General features: G+C 41.1%; 4 protein-coding genes across 4 annotated transcripts; 1 reads left to right on the forward strand and 3 right to left on the reverse strand.

Annotated features, from left to right (window-relative positions):
- Positions 1-925: 925 nt before the first annotated feature.
- Positions 926-3,914, reverse strand: LOC104100608 (uncharacterized). The gene is made up of 2 exons (XM_009607876.4): positions 3,551-3,914; positions 926-1,467 (listed from the first exon to the last, which is right to left on the reverse strand). The coding sequence occupies exons 1-2, from the start codon at positions 3,750-3,752 to the stop codon at positions 926-928; spliced, it is 744 nt and encodes a 247-aa protein (XP_009606171.2). The 5' UTR covers positions 3,753-3,914.
- Positions 3,915-7,195: 3,281 nt separating this feature from the next.
- On the forward strand, positions 7,196-7,783 carry LOC138898147 (uncharacterized). Its single transcript, XM_070184188.1, has one exon. The coding sequence runs from the start codon at positions 7,196-7,198 to the stop codon at positions 7,781-7,783; it is 588 nt and encodes a 195-aa protein (XP_070040289.1).
- A 4,268-nt stretch (positions 7,784-12,051) lies between these two features.
- LOC138898148 (uncharacterized) lies at positions 12,052-12,968 on the reverse strand. The gene is made up of 2 exons (XM_070184189.1): positions 12,627-12,968; positions 12,052-12,549 (listed from the first exon to the last, which is right to left on the reverse strand). The coding sequence occupies exons 1-2, from the start codon at positions 12,966-12,968 to the stop codon at positions 12,052-12,054; spliced, it is 840 nt and encodes a 279-aa protein (XP_070040290.1).
- Positions 12,969-18,738: 5,770 nt separating this feature from the next.
- Positions 18,739-19,296, reverse strand: LOC138898149 (uncharacterized). Its single transcript, XM_070184190.1, has one exon. It carries the CDS (start codon positions 19,294-19,296, stop codon positions 18,739-18,741), a length of 558 nt encoding a protein of 185 aa, XP_070040291.1.
- Positions 19,297-21,015: the final 1,719 nt, after the last annotated feature.

A 21,015-nucleotide genomic window follows, 5' to 3' on the forward strand; every position in this document is an offset into this window, starting at 1 on the left:
TAAAAACTAAAATTTCAATTCATATCCTACGAGTTTAAACATAAACTAACTAAACTAAAGAAATTCAACCCATACCCTAAACTAAACTAATTCATAAATAATTGATTAATTAACAAAACTAATTAGTTAATAAAACTAATTAACAAAACTAATTAAAACAAGACCTAAACTCTAATCCTCAATAAAATACAATGTTCAAATAATTAAAACACTAATCAATTGAAACTAATTCATAACTAATTAACAAAACCTGGAAATAATAAATAAATGGGTTGTAATTCAAACCTAGAATTTGTAGGAGATGGAGAAGGAGATCGAGGGGCGGCAGTGGCAGTGGCAGAGGCGACGGCGACGGCGCGGCGACGGCGAGGGTGAGGGCTGGACGGCGAGGGGAGGCCTGGACGGTGAGGGGGAGGGGCTGGGAGAAGGAGAGAAGGGAAGGAAGAAGAGGGAAATTTTTTAGAGAAATGGGGGTTTCCCCCGTTTTTCACTTCTCTGATTTTAGAATTACCGACCAAAGTTGGTCGGTAATTTTGGTCGGTACATTAAGTGCTGACCGTTTGACCAAAAACCGACCAACTTTGATCGGTTTTTTTAAAAAAAATTTAAAATCTTTAACCGACCAACGTTGGTCGGTAATTTTAAATATAAATTCTTAAATATTATAAAATATTATAAAATATTTAAGAATAATAAAATAATTATTAAAATTTAAAAAACTGGATCCAAATTACCGACCAACGTTGGTCGGTAATCCAAAATTTTCTTGTCTGACCAGCTATTGACCAATTTACCGACCAACGTTGGTCGGTATTTTGTTTTAAAAAAATATAAATGTTTTTTTTCCCAGTTTGCGTCCAACCTGGACGGTTTTTGGTCGCATTTTTTGACCGACCAACGTTGGTCGGAAATAGTTGGTTGGTTTTTAGCAGATTTTTAGTAGTGAATCCTTTGTAATGTCACCGTGTTTTTCTCGGATGGCTAGAAAAGTTGGTTCAAGACTTGGATTCATGCTAACTGTTTCTTTCACCAATCTTGTGCTTTCTTCTTGGTTTGCTTTTACTTCTTTAAAAGCAACCGCTACTTGTTGAAGGAAATTCGCATCAATGCTGCAGGTCGGCTGATTACTTAAATCAGCTTCTTTCTTTGTTTTGTGATCCAACCGAGCACCATTAGTCGTGCACAGTTCTTCTTGTATTGAGGGACTATCAATTGTCCCTCGAATGCCAGTAGTATGAGGAGGAGGACCTTCACCATTACCTCCTTGAATACTATCAGGTGTAACATCTTCAATTTCGGCCTTTACTTCTGTCTTTAATCCTGGTTGTGGCTGCATAGCTGGTGAAGTATTAATTTGCCCCGACTGACTTTTGTCCACCGGACTTCTCTTACATACTTTGGCTTTGGTTGATGCTTCGGACTGATTAATTGATGGTCTGAATGATGTTGCACGATCTTGAACACCAGCTGCATGGGGTTAACACATGTAAAGGACCAAATTAAGAGTAACCTAATCACCAAACCAACGAGTTGAAACAAGAACAATGGAGTCGTTAAAAGAGGAGGTCCTCATGTGGAGTCACATCGCAAATTATACCCATACCACCATATATCTTTGATTATGTACATTAGTTATATGTGGATCTACCTCCTCTGAAGACTTCGAAAGAATGTATGTATACACGCGCCACTAAATGCACTTTCTTGATTGTGTTTGGGATGACGAATAGCAGCAGGACTCGTACCTGATTTTATTGAAGCCAAATGATTGCGACCGAATCCACATTATAGTTTCAGCTAAGGCGGCTTATTATACCATATTATATAATTGGTGATGCAGAAAACAAGGGACTTACAAAATTGTAACACCAGATGTTTAAGTTATTTCTTTCTTACACCAACTGTTACTTGCCAAGGAAATGCTGCAAATTCCCCGCGGTTGAGGATACTGCCAAATTCCACGCAATACAAAAAAGCACTAGCAAGATAACTCTGTAACACACAGCTAAAGTTTAGCGACTAGTCACATACTTTAAGTAACGTATATATCCAGTTTAAACAGTTCAATTTTCCCTTAATAGCTAGACAAAATGTACTCCAGCAAAGTATCCTTAAAAATCTATTATTAGAGTAAAGACATGGATTGATAATTTCAGGGCTTAAATCATAATTAAACATCATCTTACAATCTCTCTCTCATCTAATTTATTTCCAGTATTATTTCACATCTTCACACTCTTTTCAACTATAGTAGCTCCACCCCTGCTCTTCTCTTCCAATAGTGGCTTAACATGCTAACCAGTTTTTTATGGCATTACTTTTAATATTTTTTTTACAGTACTATTAAAAAATGAAATCCAGCCTCCATGCCCTTTATTATGGGTGTTCAAACCGAAATGAAAAACTACACCAAATCGAAAAGCAAAACCAAATGGATTAAAAAAGAAGAGAAAAGGACATTATATAACCGCTCTAAAAATAATAGCCGAAAAAAAAATTATTTTATATATATATACATTTCTGTATAAAAAATATATAAATTTTGTACAATTTTGCGACTACCAGATGTAAATAGTTTCTGTTGTGCGCTAAAAGTGATATTTTCCCATTAAAAAACCCGATTAAGTTTGGTATTGAGTAAAAAACCTGAACCAAATCGACATATAAATATATAATTCTTATATATACTTTTAAGATTTTACATAAAAGTTTCTTTAAAAAATATCAAAAAATATTTGTGATCCTCTCATGGATGTAATTTTTAATAGAACTATGAAGTAATCTATTTTTATTTACATTAAATAATGATTTGTATTATCACTTTCTTATCAAGTGTCTTCCATATTCATATGCCAAGATCTATTAAATTCTTATATATTTTTCGAATTTAAATGATATTTTATCGGTAATTTTAAAATTAAATAGATCATATCATTATTTAGGTTTCATATTAATTATTGTGTTTAATTATTAAATTCGGTTAACCTTGAAAGCGTATATTAATAAAAACTTGTTGTTAGACGACTAAGAAAATAACTAACATGTGTTACTAAAAATAATTTTCCCATAAGAATATTTTAATAGAATATATTATTTGATTTTACTACACATATATATTCACTTATTAAAATTTTATCTATAACTTTAATAAAATAAAAGTGAAATAGTATTCATATAACCGAAAATCCCAAAAAAAACGATAAAATCGAATCAATTCAAATCGATATAATTGATTTTGTTTGATTTTGATAAAATCCAACTAATAGTCTCATGTCTTTATAACCTTCTAGCACCCCGTCAATGATGCCAAACAAAGTGAAACCATAAAGTCAAACTTTGACTAAAGCATAGTCATTTTGAAATAAAACCTTTTTTATAAGGGTGGTGTTCGAGTCAAATTATTTTACGAGATACCGAGTCAGATTAAAATACTTTATTCTACATTAAAATTAAACATCGAGTGAAAAATAATTAAAAAATAAAAACCTTTAAATGGAAAAAAGTGGGATCGAGCCATCGAGGGGTGGGGTTCGGGGGGGAGGTTGCTTACCCAATGCTGAAGCTGGTCTCTGTTTCTGTGAAGAACCACGATGATGAACATGGGTCGGGTCGGGTGGAGGTCTTTTCCTTGACCCACAACCCGAGAATTCAGCAGAGGTGACAGAAGACATGGGCGGTGATAATGGAGTGGTGGAGGTGGCGATAGCGGCGGCGCGTGAGATACTTTGAGGAGTCTTTGGAGGTATCCTCATGATGCACAAAAGGTGTAAAACTCAGTTGGTAAATGCAGTGTTTGTACTCTTACACACTTTTCATTTCTGAAAGTTCTAACATAATTTATAGCAAAGTTTCTTAAATTTATTTATATACTTACCAAAACATTGAAATTAAAATTTTGATAACACAATCTCTCTATCAAATTACTTTTTCAATCACTACTTCAATATTTCTATTACTAATGTGTCATTTGGTTCAAAATCAAGATATCTCAAGATTATAATCTGAGATTACTAGTCAGAATAATGACCTGGATAATCAGTCTCACCTATTATATGAGATAAGCTACAGAGTACAAAGATTCTGGTACAAAAATAAGAGTATTGGTTTTAGCTATTACTTCCAATTAATCACGGGATGAAGGTAATCTAAAATTTATTTCGAAATAACCCACAAATCCGCGACGACCCCTAATTCGAATTAACATAAAACTAAATGGAGTAAATATTATTATTGTTTACCCGAAAAACGGATAGAGTTGAATTTATACATAGTTCTAAAGATACGTGGTATAATTTGGTACAAATTGAAAAAATAAGTAAATGGATATCAAAATTAATTATAAAAGGAATGAATACAAACCCAAATTGAATAGAGAGAGATTGATAAAAGAACCAGATGAATTAATATCAAAACCCAAAAAGGATAATATTTGCCGGATGTAATGGAAATCTTAGTAAATCTGAATGTGAATGAATCAATGTCCTTGTGCAGATGATAACCACTCTTCATATAGTGAGGGAATCCTACTTTGGATATAATTAAAAATACATAGTGAGAATCCCATGATAGATTAATTAATTAGCTTTTCCTTGATTCAAGCTGTGATTTCCGCCGAGATTCTCTCCCAAAATGCGGCTATAACGACTTTTTTCTCCTTGACCCGGTATTGATCTTGGCCGGTCTCGGGGTTTTGAGCTCGATCTTGACTCGGTCTCAATCTTGGCCGGTCTTGGTATTGATCGGTCTCTGGGTCTCGAACTCGACAACCCAACTTCACATCACCGCTCGATATTATAATGATGAACCTCGGTCAATCATGCTCCAATCTTGATTAGCCACACGAAGGGTAAACTCGATTTTGACCGTATACAGATAGTCCCCTCGTTTCTTGGAAAGAAGGTGGTGAGAAACGATATGATTTTTCAACCTTTGACTAGATGAATACTGACGTCTGCAACGAGCCCGATTGTGACGTATGTGACAAACGTCCCATCGGTCCAGTTACCAAGGCATTAAATGCGTGTCAGTCGATGGTCGGCCACTGCCAATTTTGAACCGTCGCTGTGAAATCTATATATAGCCCCCTTCTTCATTATTTCAAACTTTTACCTTCAAATCTTTTTCATTCCAATCTACACAGTTCTTCGCCTTCTTCAAAGCTTCCTATTTCCAGGTTTTGGAATTTCTTTTCTTGTTCTTCTCAAAACACCAAATACTTCAATCTCCCTTCTTCTTTGTTCACAGAAATTTAGATGGCCAAAACATCTAAAATCGTTTCGCAGAAAGAGGTCGCTTCTTCATCTCGGCCGGCCGGCGAGAAGACAGTAATGGAGCCACGCCTTGAAGAACTTGTTCCCGGGGGGTGCGTTATTGATTCCGACTTTAAGGTCGAGAAACCCTCATCGGTTGTTGGTCATGTGAGCCGGTATTGAGATATATATGCTCGATACCAAAAAGTCTTCTTGATCTAGTGAAAACAGATTGCAATTGGGAAAACAAAGAGGTTGTGATGCCGGCACCGGAAGAGGCGATCACCACCCACGTGGAAGGGTACCTGAGTGTTTACACTTATCCTTTCACTCTGGGTCCCATCAATTCAGTCATCATCAATTTTTGCAAGAAATACCAAGTGACCCTTGGCCAAATTCACCCTTCTTTCTGGAGGATTGTGATACTGCTTCGTTTCTTTATGAGCAAAATCGACGGGCTTCCCTTCACCCTTGACCACCTCATAAGATTATATAGCCCTCGACTTTATCGAGGTGGACTGATAAAGCTTCAGTGCCGGAACACTAAGGCATTCACCTCGAGTATAGATGAAGATATAGATCGGGATTGGATGGGCCGGTTTGTTCGGGTGAAGACCTCAGACCTAATTCCGGCTGAGAGTATGCCATTTTCTGAGAAATGGAATATGAAACGTAAGTATGATTCCGTTTTTAGTTTTTGTTGTTTTTACTTTTTTATTTTTTCTTATTAGTGTTTTTCTTCACGCAGCCGTTTCTTGGATGCCGGGTGCGGTTCCCCACCTCGAGAACTAGGTCAGGAGCCTGGTTTCGACGTCAACATACGCTGAGCGCGCGTATTTATGGTAAGCCTTCTTCTCGGCTTACCGATTTGCCTATCGTTCAAACATTTTTTCTCAAGTATGAGTTTATTTACTTTCTCCTTTTGTAGGTCTCGGAAAGGATGCGGTTATAAGACCCTCGCCCGGAGATGAAGAGGCTTTACCGCGTATCTCGAAACCGGCGATAGGGATTAAGATAAAAGGGCCTCAAACCCCTTCGGGTCAAAAACCCAAGAAGAGAGCGGCCCGTAAACCCAAGGGGAACACAATCCCACTGACTATGGAGTCAGTCCAAGGACTGAGGGATGAAGAAGAACAAGAAGAAGAAAGTGATTCTGGGCTGGTGGCCCGTGCACGAGCTGGCACCGATATTCATAAAGCTTTGGAATCAGTGGGAGTTGATACTGCTCCGTCTAGGCTCGATGTGGAGACTCCCACCCAATTTCTCGAGCCGAAGGGAACCGAAGATGCTTTACCTTGGGGCGAAGAGATCATCGAAGAGGCGGTGAAAACCGGTGCAGAAACTAAACTTGAGGCTTCCTAAGACGGAGGTGGTGCCTCAAAAGACCTACTCGAGGCAATAGAGATTGGGGATTCCTCATTTCCTTTATTTTCGCAGTTGTTGATACGCGACGCTCAGGTCGTGGAGGTCTATCACGAGGAAGGAGCCCAAGAAGTGGAAGGCTTTTTTCCGTGGTTATTTTGTATGGGTAGAAGATGTCACTGGTCTTGGTGATTCGGAGGCTCCGAAGAAGAGCTCAGGCGAGGCGGGAGTTTCTTGTCTTTTCAATGAAGCTCAACAGGCCCTGAATCGGGTAAGTTCATTTTTTCTTTGTTAATTTTCATACTTGCATTTTTCTTTCCTTGCATAATTCCTTCTTTCTATTTTTGTAGGCCTTTGTGCTTCATCACGAGGTGTTTCTCCAATCCCGAGGGGAACTGAGCCGGTACGAAGCCAAAATTCGAGGGCTTACCGAGGAGAGAGATGCCTTCAAGCTTCTCAGTGAGCAAAGAGAAGGAGAAGCAAAAGGACTTTGGGCTGAGCTAGAAGCAGCTCGAAAAGAACAAGCCGATTTGTCTGAGTAGGTAAAAAGAATCTTTGAAGTTAATGACACTGACTTGGGCGTGATGGCTAACAGTTCGGTTCCACAGGTCCAGCAAAAGTTTGATGTGATCAGGCAACTTCGTGTTGAAGTGGACGCAGTGAAGGTGGAGGCCGAAGAGTGGAAAAAGAATATGGACCGTCTCGCCTCAAAAAAGGAGGCTGCCCAAACTCAACTGGCCTCGGCTGAGATCCAACTCCGAAGCTTGAAAGAGAAAGCCTTCGTGCAAGCTTCTGATCGAGAGAGACTGGCCACAGAACATTCAACGGCCAAATCGGAGGTCGAAAAAGCCATGGCCAATGCTGATGCAATGGTGGTCGTTTATCGGTCCGATGCTGAAGCTGCTCAGGTTCGAGCAAAAGAGGTTGCTGAGGCTGCTCAGGCTCGAGCAAACTGGGTTGCCGAGCACGCTAAATGCCAGTCTCGAAGGGAGACGCTCGAGGATATCCATGCTCGTGGCTTCGATCTTACGGCCGAGATCGAGAAAGCTAAGGAGCTTGAAGCCGAGACCAGAGTGTTGGCCTTTCCTGATGGTGATGATACCGGGAGTATGAGCGGATCTGAAAGTGAAGGAGGCATCGAGGGCGAAGATGCTTCTCCCGGAGAGGACTAAGTCCTTTAGTATTTTTTGTATTTCTTATAAGACTGTTTTTGTCTTTTGTAGAGAAACTTGATCTGGCCATGCTGCCCTTGTAAATGATTTTTGACATATATATAAAACTTTCTTCCTTTTTGCCTTATAGAATTATGAAGTTGTATTCTAAGATCCGAGGTTTAAACAATTCGATTGGAACCGAATTAGTATAGCGCGTAAACTTTATGGTCGAGTGAAGTGCTTGCTCGAACTCGAAGTAAGGTAACCCTTAGATTTTTTATTTGAGCGAGGACGGTCTCTCGAACTTAAGACAAAAAACAGCCCTTAGGTTTTATGGTCGAGTGAGTGCTTGATCGAACTCGAAGTAAAGTAACCCTTAGGTTCTTTATTTGAGCAAGGATGATCTCTCGAACTCAAGACAAAAAATAGCCCTTAGGCTTTATGGTCTAGTGAGTGTTTGCTCGAACTCGAAGTAAAGTAACCCTTAGGTTCTTTATTTGAGCGAGGACGGCCTCTCGAACTCAAGACAAAAAATAGCCCTTAGGCTTTATGGTCAAGTGAGTGCTTGCTTGAACTCGAAGTAAAGTAACCTTTAGGTTCTGTATTTGAGCTAGGACGGTCTCTCGAACTCAAGACAAAAACCAACCCTTGTGCTTTATGGTCGAGTGAGTGCTTGCTTGAACTCGAAGTAAAGTAACCCTTAGGCTTTGGTAAAAAAGATTGTTTATGGCTTTGTCCCCTTTTCGGCTTAAAAGAGTTTCTTATCATTTGTATTTGCGAAACTTGTAATGCCTTAGCATGAAATAGGGAGTTGTTCGTGAGTTCGGACAATTTTGTACTCATTAGACTTTTCGAGGCTTGATATTATCGAAGCCTTTTATGATATTGCCAGGGGGTAGCTGATGTCGCCTAAACTCACTCCACTAATTTAGGTTGCGAGGCGGTCGATGCAATAATAAAAACCCAACGTGAGTCGGGGTCGATTCCACAGGGAGCTTGATATGGGATTAGGTATATACCTAGTGTGAATGTACGACGTGCCTAAGATTATACTTTCACATTTTCAATTGTTGTTTCTACTTCTACTTTTACGATAGTGCTTGTAATTGTAAAGTTAAGAGACAATGTTTATGTTTATGGTTTTGGTTGTTTTTTAAGTTATAAAAGATCTAGAGTTGCAACTCCCGCCTAGTTGATTACCTAACAGATTTAGAGCTTTAGGTCATGTTTGGTTGATAGGGATACAATACAGCAATCACACTCAATTACTCACTCTATACCTCTCGGTAGTTTGAGTGATTTTACCCAATTTGACTTTCTCAAGTCCAAATGGGTATCTCACGAAACAAGTGATAAATACTCAAGTCGGGTCTTACTATCTCTAGATTCGAACCTTTAATTAGGGCTATCAATTTCTTGAGTTCACCCCAAATTCTTGTTAGCCAAGTTTTGCTAGACTTAGTCTCACTTTCTCAAGTAAAGACTAAGTCAATTAGGCATGAATCAACGTTTGCAACCATCAATTCTCAAATTCAAGCAAGAACTAGGCTAAATATCATATACCCAATCATAAATAAGCCTTAAATCAATCATCCATTAAGTACCCATACTAGGATTGGGTCACAACCCTAGCTAAGGGTTTAGCTACTCATGAAAAATGAAGAAATTAAAGAAGAAGCTAAGATAAAATGCATAATAATTGATTAAGGAAAGAAAATCTAATGTTTAAATGCTAAACTAGTGTAAAGTTACCCAATACAGTAAATAAAAACGGCTCTAAGTGTTCAGGTGCACCAAACTTAACCTAAAAACGACAAAAAGATCTATTTATACCCAGTTAAAAATATCTGACAAAATTGCCCCTGCGAAGGTTGTGCGGCCGCACAATTATATGTGCGGTCCGCACTTTGAGATTGACTGGTCAGGTTGGCTTTCTGCGGTTGCATAAAAGTGAGATGCGGCCGCACTTCCTCTAACTGTGCGGACTGCACATTTCTGAGTGCGGCCGCACTCTTGCTCTTGGACTGGATCCGGGCTTCATTATGCGGACCACACATTTATGAGTGCGGACGCATTTTGGCATCCTACGGCCGCACAATAATAGTGCGGTCCGCACATCTTTAAGCTCCCAAACTCCAAGTCTCTGAATCTAGTCTTCTACTACCGCACAATAATTGTGCGGTCCGCACTCTGTGAAGAAATTCTATCAATGCATCTTCATAGTTTTCGGCCGCATACAGTATTGTGCGGTCCGTACTTTAGCCCTTTTTGCTCGTTTCCCAATATTTCTGCAAGAAAGCACATTTCATTAGTTCTCGGGAATACCTTTAATCATTTTTTTTATCTAAAACGTAAGTAAAAGATAGCAAATAAGCGGTCAAAATTCCTACCTATCAACCCCTCCAAACTTAAGCTTTTGCTTGTCCTCAAGCAATTAAGGCAATTTCCCACCTCTACTAGAAAAGAGCTATTTCAGCTTGCCTAAGTTGAATCAAACACAAATCAATTGGGACCAACAATTACCCATATGCTCATGAATCATTATCAAGCTTATGATTTGAATGTTAAAGCACAAATGGCTCTAATGTGACGCTTGAGCATCAAGGGTTGACTTTGTTCATCAAGGAAGCTCGCACTTTCATGCAGTTCACTGTGGATCCCAAACTCCTCCTCCTATACTCTCCGGAAGCTCATCTCACTCACGAATGGAGAATTCAATTCAATGACTCGAGAAAGATTCGCTCATCACTCTCAAAAGAATGTTACAAGCTTGGATCTAAGTACCATATGCTTGCCTCTCATGTAGATCACCACTAATGTAAGCTCGCTCGGCTTGAAATCACGTAGGGTGTTTTCGGCATGTAATGAAGGCTTTTGGACTAAGGAAGGAAATATCGGAATGGAATTGGTTCATCTTTCCTTTAGCACTTCATATTCTCTTTTTGGCTCTTACTTTGCCGACTCTTTGAGTCATTTTATTTTCCTTTAGGGGGATTAGAGAGACTTGACATCACTCTTTCTTTGTCATGCTATTCATACTTTCCTTCTTTGTAATCTCCATGCTTTGAACTTTTGCTTTCTTTTGCATATTTTCAACCCTTTCACATTATTCACTTTCTTTTTGTGTTTTTCTTTTGTTCTTCCTTTCTTTTTCTTTGCCTTTCCTCTTCTTCATTTCTTTTCTCTTTTTGTGCCTTGAGACCAACTTTAAACTCCTCGTCTCTCCCTCAAACTTATGTTTTTACCATTTGTATCACATGAGTGCTAAAGAAATTTCGGGTGCCAAGAGAGAGTCACTATAAAACGGGTAAAGGCTTGTAATGTAGTTATCGAATAAAAAGGCTTTATGCTCAAAAGGGTTTACTAAGGATGATATCATTGGTGGGCCATTGAAGCTTTCAAAACGGGTCAAGGAAAGCCTACAATCACTTCTCAAGCCAGGCTAACTCAGAATTTCGCCTAGAAACACATTCGGGGCAAGTTCTAGACCACTCACACGGGTACTTGGACTTGTAACAAAATACCTCACCTCTCACACAACCGGATTGTCAAAGATAATAGAGTCGAGGGCTCACAACAACCGCATTCAAGATTGAAAATCGCTAATGGTTCAACTAAATCACCCGATAATTGCCTAAGTCAACACAAGAGTCACAAGGTTACTAACTAGGGCTATTTCTTTACAAAAACTTTGTTTTTAACCATTAGCGTGTAGTTAAGTGTGTTGGTACCAAATGAAGCATGCTTGACCCTTATTTATTCATTAATACTACTTGTTTCTACCTAATCATCAAAAACCGACTCGATCCCTTAAGAAGGTTATCACGTCATCCATCATTGGGAAGAGTCACCCGGTTCAAACAAGCCCACCTTTGGAAAGAACCGTAGTATTAATAAAACCAAAGGGTTATTGTTCACTAAAACAGAAAAAGAAGCTAACAAATCAAAAAGAAGCTAATAAAGTAACTAAGAAGCTATACTATTAAGAAAACAAAATGAAGAAGCTATGAAATAAACTACTGAAAGTAAGGCAAATGAATATACAAACCGAGAGGAATAGAATATATACACGAGGGGTGAATATATACATAATGGGGGAGAAAATAAAAATAAAAGAAAGAGAGTCTTAAAGTTATTACAGGCCCAAAAGTAATCAAATGTCATCAAAATGTATCATAGTCATCCAAAATAAACCAAAATAGACCACCCCCCAGAATAAGAACAAACATTGTCCTCAATGCTTAGCACAATCAAAACAAAAGAGGATAGAGAGTAAAGAAAACTCCCTATATGGTCTCAGGGTGACTGGCAACATCACCACCCTCAGTCTCCTCCAACTGTATCTCATCATCACCGGGTTGCGGGACAACAGGGTTGGTGAGCATCTGAAGCATCTCCTCAGCAGTGGGGGCAGTGAGATTTGGCTCGTCACACTGGCCAGCTGGTGCCTCTGCTGATGGTGCCGCTGGGTCAGATGGTACTAATGGATCTGTCTCCATAAGTAGGTCAAAAGGCAAATCACTTGCTGCTTCTATCTTTGTCACCTCCTTTATCAAAATCTCCACTGCTTTCTTTGAAGCCTGGGATTTCCTCATCTTCATCACCTGCTTGGTCAACTCCTCAATAGCACTCCCGTGAGCTACCAGTGTATCCATAATAGTCTTCTGGTTGTCCAGAATCTTCTTCAATGTTTCCTCCACTGACTGAGGGACCTGTGGTGTTGTTGGGGTAGAGAACTGTGCTGCAACAGTACTGGATATGTCAAACAACTTAGAAGTGGCTATCTGCATCCAGTTGTTGAGGCTCGCCAAAGTCTGGGAGACTCGCAACGCAGTGAGAGGATAAGTGATGAAGCTGGTACTGCAACTAATGTCCTAGAAAATGAAGGTGGTGGCATTTCGGCTGTCCTGATGGAAGGCCCGGCTGCTATGGAAGGCATGTGAGCTGTAGATGGCTCAGCAGCAGCCTTAGAACCCACCACTGATGGCTCGTCAGACTGGCCAACGGTGGTAGTGACCTTCCCCTTGAGCTTTGGGTTGTCAGCACCCTGCAGGTGGTACCATGAGAAAGGCTTCTTGGCCTTTACTTTTGTGTCATATGGCCTCGGCTCCACCTTGGCATCATTGAAATAGTATGTGAGGGTGTTTGGATAAGGGTAGGACTTTTCACTTTTTTGGACCGCCAATGTGATGTTGGTTGACATTATGGCACCCACATTGATCGGGTACCTCACCATAATAGAAGCCACCAGAACTGCCCGGGGAAGTGTAAGGTTGTTCTCATTCAAACTCGGATCAATCCGACTACACACAAAGGTTTGCCATCCTTTAGCTTCAAAATTGAGGGTGGCTTGGAGGATAGGAACTCCTGCTGTAATCCATGGTGGTGATGGTCCTCGAGCGGCAAAATCTCAGCTAGCCAAGGGCGAGCTGCATCACCCTGAGCCAAATTCTCTAGGTACTGGACTGCATCCACTTCTTCGAATCCCACATAAGTGTTCAAAGAGTAGGCGTCAAAGCGGACTTTCAAATTTCTCACCTTTGTCACTTTTGTCCCCTTCTTGATGTGAGCCACATTGGCATAGAACTCCCTGACCAAATGCTCATTTGCATCGATGACACTGTGGGTGAACCACTTCCACCCCTTGCGCTCATGAAACTATCTAAGGATATTTGGATTATGAATATCCAAATCCTTCATTAAGAACTGTCGCTCAAGTGTGAGCGACCTCTGGGGACACAATTCCCAAAACCTGTTGAAGGCTGTCAAGATCACGAACCGATCCTCCCATATTTCCTTTCTCTTCAACCTCTCAAGGCTGCCCACTCGAGTGTCCCCCCCTCTACCATCATCCAGGACATCATCATCATCGACATCAATAGCTACTGGTGCTGGAGGAGTAGGTGTAGAAGAGGGCTCGGGACCCTGGCTTCCCGCATCGGAAACTAGATGTAGGTTCATCGCGCAATTGATAATGCCCAGTGGGTTGGGATGGTTGGGACTGGGCCTCAGGTTGAACCTCCATTGAATGACCCTCGGAGGCTTCCCTGGATAGGGCATAGGAACTAGATTCTGAGGGTTCTGTGGCCCTTTCTCTCCCGGTTGTCGGCTTTTTAACAATAGGCTTCGATTGCACTCGCAGAGGGCGAGTGCCTTTTCCTCTCCCTCGGGAGGATTCACCTCTCCCTTTTGATGTATTGCCTCCACCACGTGATCTAACCATTGTCTGCAATACAAGGTACATAGGTCAGTTGAGTTCAAAACAATTCAAACATTTGCAGAATAATTGCAGCACAACAGTCATCAAAGGAGACAGTGCAGACCGCATAATTTTGAGTGCGGCCGTAGACTGTCTAGTGCAGACCACATAATTTTGTAGTGCGGTCGCACCCCCTGAAGTGCAGACCATCTAATTGTGAGTGCAGCCACACATCCAGAAGTGCGGACCGCACAATTTTGAGTGCGGCCGCACAAGTCCAATCCTGAGATACTGATTCTCTGAAGTTCAAAAGTGCGGTCGCACACATTTTTATGCGGCCGCACAATTTTACTACGGACCGCACAATTTTGAGTGCGGTCCGCACTTTTCAAGCACAATATTTGCCCTAATCAAGTGGTCTGCAGACCGTACAAATTTGTGTGCGGCCGCACAATTTAAACATTTACGACAGTAAGGTTAGGGTTCATGCAATGTTTCATAATTTAGACATGTCATGCACAAATTAACATGATTAATGGTCTACCCAGTCCCTAATGAACATATATGAAACTACCCACATGATTTTAAGCACCCATGACTAACAATTGACATTTTAGGTCTAATAATAACTCTACCACAAGAGAACAAAAACTAAAAGAAATTGCAAAATCTAAAGATGTAATGAACATACCAGTTATGAAGGATGCAGGTAAGAATCTACACTGATGAAATGAAGGAAGATTGTGAACTAATTGATCGTGCACTGTGTTTTCTTAGGGTTTAAGAACTCAGAGTGGTAAAGTTGTGAATAGTGCCTTGAGGTTTTATTTATAGGTTGACCAAGTCTCCCCAAGCCTAAGGCGAGTGCAGCCGCACAATTTTGCTTGCAGACCGCACTATTTACCTGGACCTTGAAGCAACTTTGTGGTCCGCATAAAAGTGAGTGCGGCCACAGAATTTGTGCGGACTGCACAATTTTGTGTGCGGCCGCAGATTGGCTATGAATTTTGACAGGCCAACTTCAGAGAACTTGCAATTTTGATCTTCCAGTTATGCGACCGCACACAGAATTGTGGGGTCGCAGAGTGATTTCTGCTGCTTCCTTTAGAATTGTGCGGTCCGCACAATTAATGTATGCTTCATACCCTTTAACACTTAGCCAAATTTTGACACAGTCCCTGCAATGCACATCCATTCATGCATACATTTCAAAACTAGTTAGCACAAAACAAATCCTATCTAATGAAAAAGAAAAAGAAAAAGACACATGGGTTGCCTCCCAAGAAGCGCCTGATTTAACGTCGAGGCACGGCTTAGGTTACCATCAATCACTTGAAATGAATTAACGACACAATGTGGCCATCATAAATTTTTCCAAGATAATGTTTCACTCGGTGACCATTGACTCTAAACACTTCATCATTCTTGTTCTTCAAGTCTAATGCACCAAAGGGTGTCACATGCACAACCTCAAATAGACCACTCCACTTATTTCAACTTTCCCGGAAACATCCGCAACCGAGAATTGAACAATAGCACAAGATCGCCTTCTTTGAACTCCTTGTTGCGGATGTACTTGTCATGGAGGTACTTCATCTTGTACTTATACAAGGACAAACTAGAATATGCATGGAACCAAAATTCATCAAGCTCATTCAATTGTGCCACCCTTAAGTTGGCGACGACATCCCATTCAAGATCAATGCCCACATAGCCTTGTTCTCAAGTTCCACCGGTAGGTGACAAGCTTTCCTGAACACTAACCGATACAAAGACATACCAATCGGTGTTTTGTAAGCCGTCCTATAAGCCCAAAGAGCATCATCAAGTTTCTTTGACCAATCCGTCCGGTTGGCATTCATAGTCTTCGACAAAATACTCTTGATCTCCCGGTTAGAGACTTCAACTTGCCCACTTGCTTAAGGATGATAGAGAGTCGACACTTTGGGAGTGACACCATACTTTGTGAGTAAGGTATCAAAAGATTTGTTACAAAAATGCGATCCCCCATCACTAATAATGGCCCTTGGAGTACCAAACCTTGTGAAGATGTTCTTTTTTTAGAAATGCCACCACACTCCGAGCTTCATTGTTGGGCAAAGCCACGGCTTTCACCCACTTTGACACATAATCCACAGCTACCAATATGTAAGTGTTCCCACAAAAGCTCACGAACGGACCCATGAAATCAATGCCCGACACATCAAAAATGTCAATCTCCAAGATGGTGGTAAGGGGCATCTCATTCTTCTTAGAAATCCCACCGGCCCTTTGATATTCATCACAACTCTTGACGAGATCGCTAGCGTCCTTATAAAGAGTAGGCCAATAGAATCCACAACTCAACACTTTTGTTGTCGTTCTAGCTCTACCATGGTGACCACCATATGGCGAAGAGTTGCAAGCCTCAAGAATTTCCATTTGTTCCTCCTCCGGTACACATCGTCGAATCACACAATCGGTACAAATCCGAAAGAGATAAGGCTCATCCCAATAATAGTCAAGGCAATCCCGTTTGAGCTTCTTCCTTTGGTTTGAAGAGAAATCATTCGGTATAATTCCACTCACAAGATAATTGGCTAAGTCAGCGAACCATGGAACCCCGGTCATAGAAATGGCTAGGAGTTGTTCATCGGGAAATGAATCATTTATCTCAAGGCCATCATGTAGCCTCCCTTCCTCCTCCAAGCGAGACAAGTGGTCCGCCACTTGGTTTTCACTACCTTTGCGGTCTTCAATCTCTAGATCAAACTCTTGCAAAAGAAGCACCCACCGCATTAGTCTTTCTTTAGAATATTTCTTGCTCATCAAATATCGAAGCGCCGCATGGTCGGTGTGAACAATCACCTTTGTACCCATCAAGTACGGGCCGAACTTCTCCATAGCAAAAACAATAGCAGGGAGCTCTTTTTCGGTCACTGTGTAGTTGACTTGGGCATCATTCATGGTCTTACTAGTATAGTAAATCAGATGGAAGATTTTGTTGATACGTTACCCTAACACCGCTCCAACCGCCATATCACTTGCATCACACATGAGCTCAAAAGGTAAGCTCCAATCTGGTGCGGTGAAAATATGAGTAGTAGTCAACTTAAACTTGAGCAATTCGAATGCCTTCATACAATCTTCGTTGAAATGGAACTTGGCATCGTTCTCCAAATGTTTGCACAAGGGGTTTACCACCTTAGAAAAGTCCTTGATGAATCGGCGATAGAACCCCGCATGACCCAAAAAGCTCCTCACTCCTTTCATGGATGTAGGGGGAGGGATTTTGGAGATCACCTCAATTTTGGCCTTATCGACCTCAATACCATGCTTTGAAATCTTGTGGCCGAGGACTATGCCTTCCTCGACCATGAAGTGACATTTCTCCCAATTCAAAACCAAGTTTGTTTCCTCATATCTTGCCAATACCTTGTCCAAGTTGTCCAAGCACTCATCAAAAGAATTCCCCACCACAGAAAAGTCATCCATGAAGACCTCAAGAAAGTCCACCATATCGGTGAAGATGGCCAACATACACCGTTGAAAAGTTGTCGGTGCATTGCATAACCTAGGAGCAATGCGAAAGTACCATAGGGACAAGTGAAAGTAGTCTTCTCTTGGTCCTCAGGAGCAATAAGAATTTGATTGTACCAGGAGTATCCATCAAGGAAACAATAAAAAGCACGTCTGGCCAACCGATCAAGCATTTGATCAAGAAATGAAAGTGGAAAACGATCTTTCCGAGTGACTTTGTTGAGCTTCCTATAGTCCATGCAAACTCTCCACCCGGTGATCATCCTTGTGGAGATCAACTCGTTCTTGTCATTTGTTACCATGGTCATGCCCCATTTATTTGGGACACATTGCATCGGAGAGGTCCACGAGCAATCGGAAATGGGGTAGACAACCCCGACATCCAACCATTTAATGAACTCCTTCTTCACTACCTCTAGTATTGCTTCATTTAATCTTCTTTGATGTTCAACAGAGGGTTTTACATCCTCCTCCAAAATAATCTTGTGCATGCAAAAGGCGGGGTTTATACCTCGAATATCTGCCAATGTCCATCCTATAGCTTTCTTCCGCTTTTGGAGCACCGCCAAAGTAGAATCTACCTGCACGTTAGTTAAGCAAGAGGAAAGAATAACAAGTAAAGTAAAACATGGGCCAAGAAACTCATACCTGAGATGTGAAGGAAACGACTTTAACTCCAAAGTGGGAGGCTCCTCGATTAAGGGCTTTGTTGGAGGAGTCTTCCGATTCTCAAGATCTAAGGACAATTTTCGGGGTTCCTTGTAATGCATTTACACATTCCACATAGCCATCCTTCTCATCATCATCATGATTAAGCAATACGACTTCCAAAGTATCATCAACATTCATCATTGCACTAGCATCATCAACAATTACCTTGGTCACTAAGTCCACAAACGAACAAACTTTGTTGCTATTCGATTGCCTCATAGATTTGTACACATGGAAAACTACCTTTTCATCGCCCACATGAAAGGTGAGCTCACCGGCTTCCACATCAACAAGAGCCTTCCCCGTATCAAGGAAAGGTCTACCCAAGATAATAGGCACCTCATAGTCCACTTCGCAATCAAGAATCACAAAGTCCGCTGGAAGGATGAACTTATCAACACGAACCAACACATCATCAATAATACCCAATGGTCTCTTCATAGTACGATCCGCCATTTGTAACCTCATAGATGTGAGTCTTCGTTGCCCAATTCCCAAAGTTTTGAACACCGAGTAGGGCATCAAGTTGATACTCTCCCCTAGATCACATAGAGCTTTGGACAAAGTCGGCTCTTCCAATAGTACAAGGGATTGTGAAAGCGTCGGGATCTTCCAATTTCTGAGCCATTGCGTGCACAATAGCACTCACTTGATGTGTCATCTTGATAGTCTCACAATTCATTGATCTTTTCTTTGTCACCAAATCTTTCATGAACATTGCATAACCAGGCATTTGTTCTAATGCCTCAACCAATGGAAAATTAATGGATAAGCTCTTCATCATGTCAATACACTTCTTGAATTGGTTCTTACTATTTTGCTTGGCGAGCCTTTGAGGGTATGGAGGAGGAGGCCTTTGCATTGGTGCCTTGGCCTTTTGCACTACTGGTTCCGGTATGTCAATCATGTGTTCCCTAGACGGGTTCACTTCTTCTTGGGTCTCCTCCACATTCTCATCTATATCAATTATCACTTCTTTATTAGCTTGAACCATATTGCTTGGAATCTCATCTTCTTGAACCACTACATTATCATCCATAATTTTTCTTTGATTTGAGGTGGTTGCATTTCCACCTCTTCCACTCCTTGCTGTTACGGCCATGGCATGTCCCGTGTTGTTCCCACCCTTCGGGTTCACCACCGTATCACTAGGTTGTGCCCCCTTAGGATGCGTGTTTAAAGCTTGCGAAATTTTCCCCAATTGAACTTCCAAATTGCGGATTGAAGTGTTGTGAGAGGCTAATTGAGCATCGAAATCGACATTTTTCTCCATCATTTTTTTGAACATATTTTTGATCTTTCCCATATCATTGTTGGAAGAACTAGAACCTTGAGACGGATAAGGAGGCGGGTTGCTTGGTTGTTGATACATCGGGGGCCTTTGAGAGCCCGGCCCCCGATTCCCTTGGTTACCGTTCCAACCCCCTTGGTTGTTGCCTCCCCAATATCCTTGATTGTTACCACCCCGATTGCCTTTGTTGCCTTGATTGTTCCAATTTCCTTGATTATTGTTATTGTTCCAATTACTTTGATTGTTGGTACCACCACTCCAATTGCCTTGGTGGTTTTGATTATTCCAATTTCCTTGATTTCCTTGAGACTGCCACTGTTGGTGATTCGTGCCTTGAGAGTTGTTCCTTTGCCCTTGATAGTTATTCACATATTGCACTTCTTCCTCTTTCTCATTGTATGATTCGTCTTGGTCGAACCCACTATCATCTTGCACAAATCGTTCCACACGATTTTGCACTTGTTAACCCTTTTGCCTTCGCTTGTTCACCATCATATTGACACCTTCCATTGCATTTAATTGCTTAGGACCTTGAACCTGTTGAAGTTGAGATTTGGCCAATTGATTCATTGTAGTGGTCAACTCGGCAATTTCTTGCCCATGATCGTGCAATTCTTTGTGTAGATGAATCACATTTGGATTGCCTTGAGGAAAATTTTCTCTACTTTGCCATGCCGATGAAGTATCTGCCATTTCATCTAAGATTTCACAAGCTTCGGCATATGGTGTTGTCATGAAATTTCCACCGGCAAGTTGGTTGACCACGCATTGATTGGTAGTATTGATCCCCCTGTAGAAGGTTTGTTGAATCATAGCATCGGTCATGTCAATATTCGGGCACTCTTTTATCATAGTGTGGTACCTCTCCCATATCTCGTGCAAAGGCTCATTGGATTCTTGTTTGAATGCTAGAATCTCGTCTCTAAGAGTAGCCATATGCCCTGGAGAAAAGAACTTGGCAATGAATCTTTCCGCCAATTCATCCCATGTATCGATAAAATGGTTTGGCAAACTTTCTAACCAGTCCAAGGCTTTCCCTCATAGAGAAAAGGGAAATAGTCTCAACATTAATGCATCCTCAGAAACATTGGTCTGTTTACTCCCCCAGCATGTGTCCATAAATCCTTTCAAGTGATTGTACGCATTTTGATTCGGAGCCCCGGTGAAGAATCCTCGTTGCTCAAGCAATGTAAGCATAACATTTGTGATTTGAACATTTCCCGCCCTAATGTGGGGTGGGACTATGGCACTTGCGTGCCCTTCATTCGGCAACACCCGATATGGAGCCGCTCTTGGTGGATTTGGGGGAGGAATGGGAATGTTGTCTTGAGGAGGTCGACCTCGTCTATTTGCTTGAGATTCAATAGGAACCTCTTCAACTGGGTCATCTTTCACGTCCACATCCCCCAACGGCATGTTTCCGAGAGGATCATTGTTGAGAGCCATTTTTGTACCTACAATCGAGTCACAAAAAGGTTAGTAACCCGGAAGGAAAAGAAGACAAGTCACACACAAAATCAAATATATAGC

Source organism: Nicotiana tomentosiformis, chromosome 8 (assembly GCF_000390325.3).
Source record: "Nicotiana tomentosiformis chromosome 8, ASM39032v3, whole genome shotgun sequence".
NCBI classification, from domain to species: domain Eukaryota; kingdom Viridiplantae; phylum Streptophyta; class Magnoliopsida; order Solanales; family Solanaceae; genus Nicotiana; species Nicotiana tomentosiformis.

Bases quoted from the DNA above. Each gene is read 5' to 3' on its own strand.
- LOC104100608 (XM_009607876.4), bottom strand. From the start codon at position 3,752: ATGAGGATACCTCCAAAGACTCCTCAAAGTATCTCACGCGCCGCCGCT. The intron at 1,468-3,550 runs GTAAGCAACCTC...AACCCCATGCAG, and splicing joins GAGACCAGCTTCAGCATTGG to CTGGTGTTCAAGATCGTGCA.
- LOC138898147 (XM_070184188.1), top strand. From the start codon at position 7,196: ATGGCTAACAGTTCGGTTCCACAGGTCCAGCAAAAGTTTGATGTGATC.
- LOC138898148 (XM_070184189.1), bottom strand. From the start codon at position 12,968: ATGTCAACCAACATCACATTGGCGGTCCAAAAAAGTGAAAAGTCCTAC. The intron at 12,550-12,626 runs GTACCAGCTTCA...AACTGGATGCAG, and splicing joins TTTCTAGGACATTAGTTGCA to ATAGCCACTTCTAAGTTGTT.
- LOC138898149 (XM_070184190.1), bottom strand. From the start codon at position 19,296: ATGGCCGTAACAGCAAGGAGTGGAAGAGGTGGAAATGCAACCACCTCA.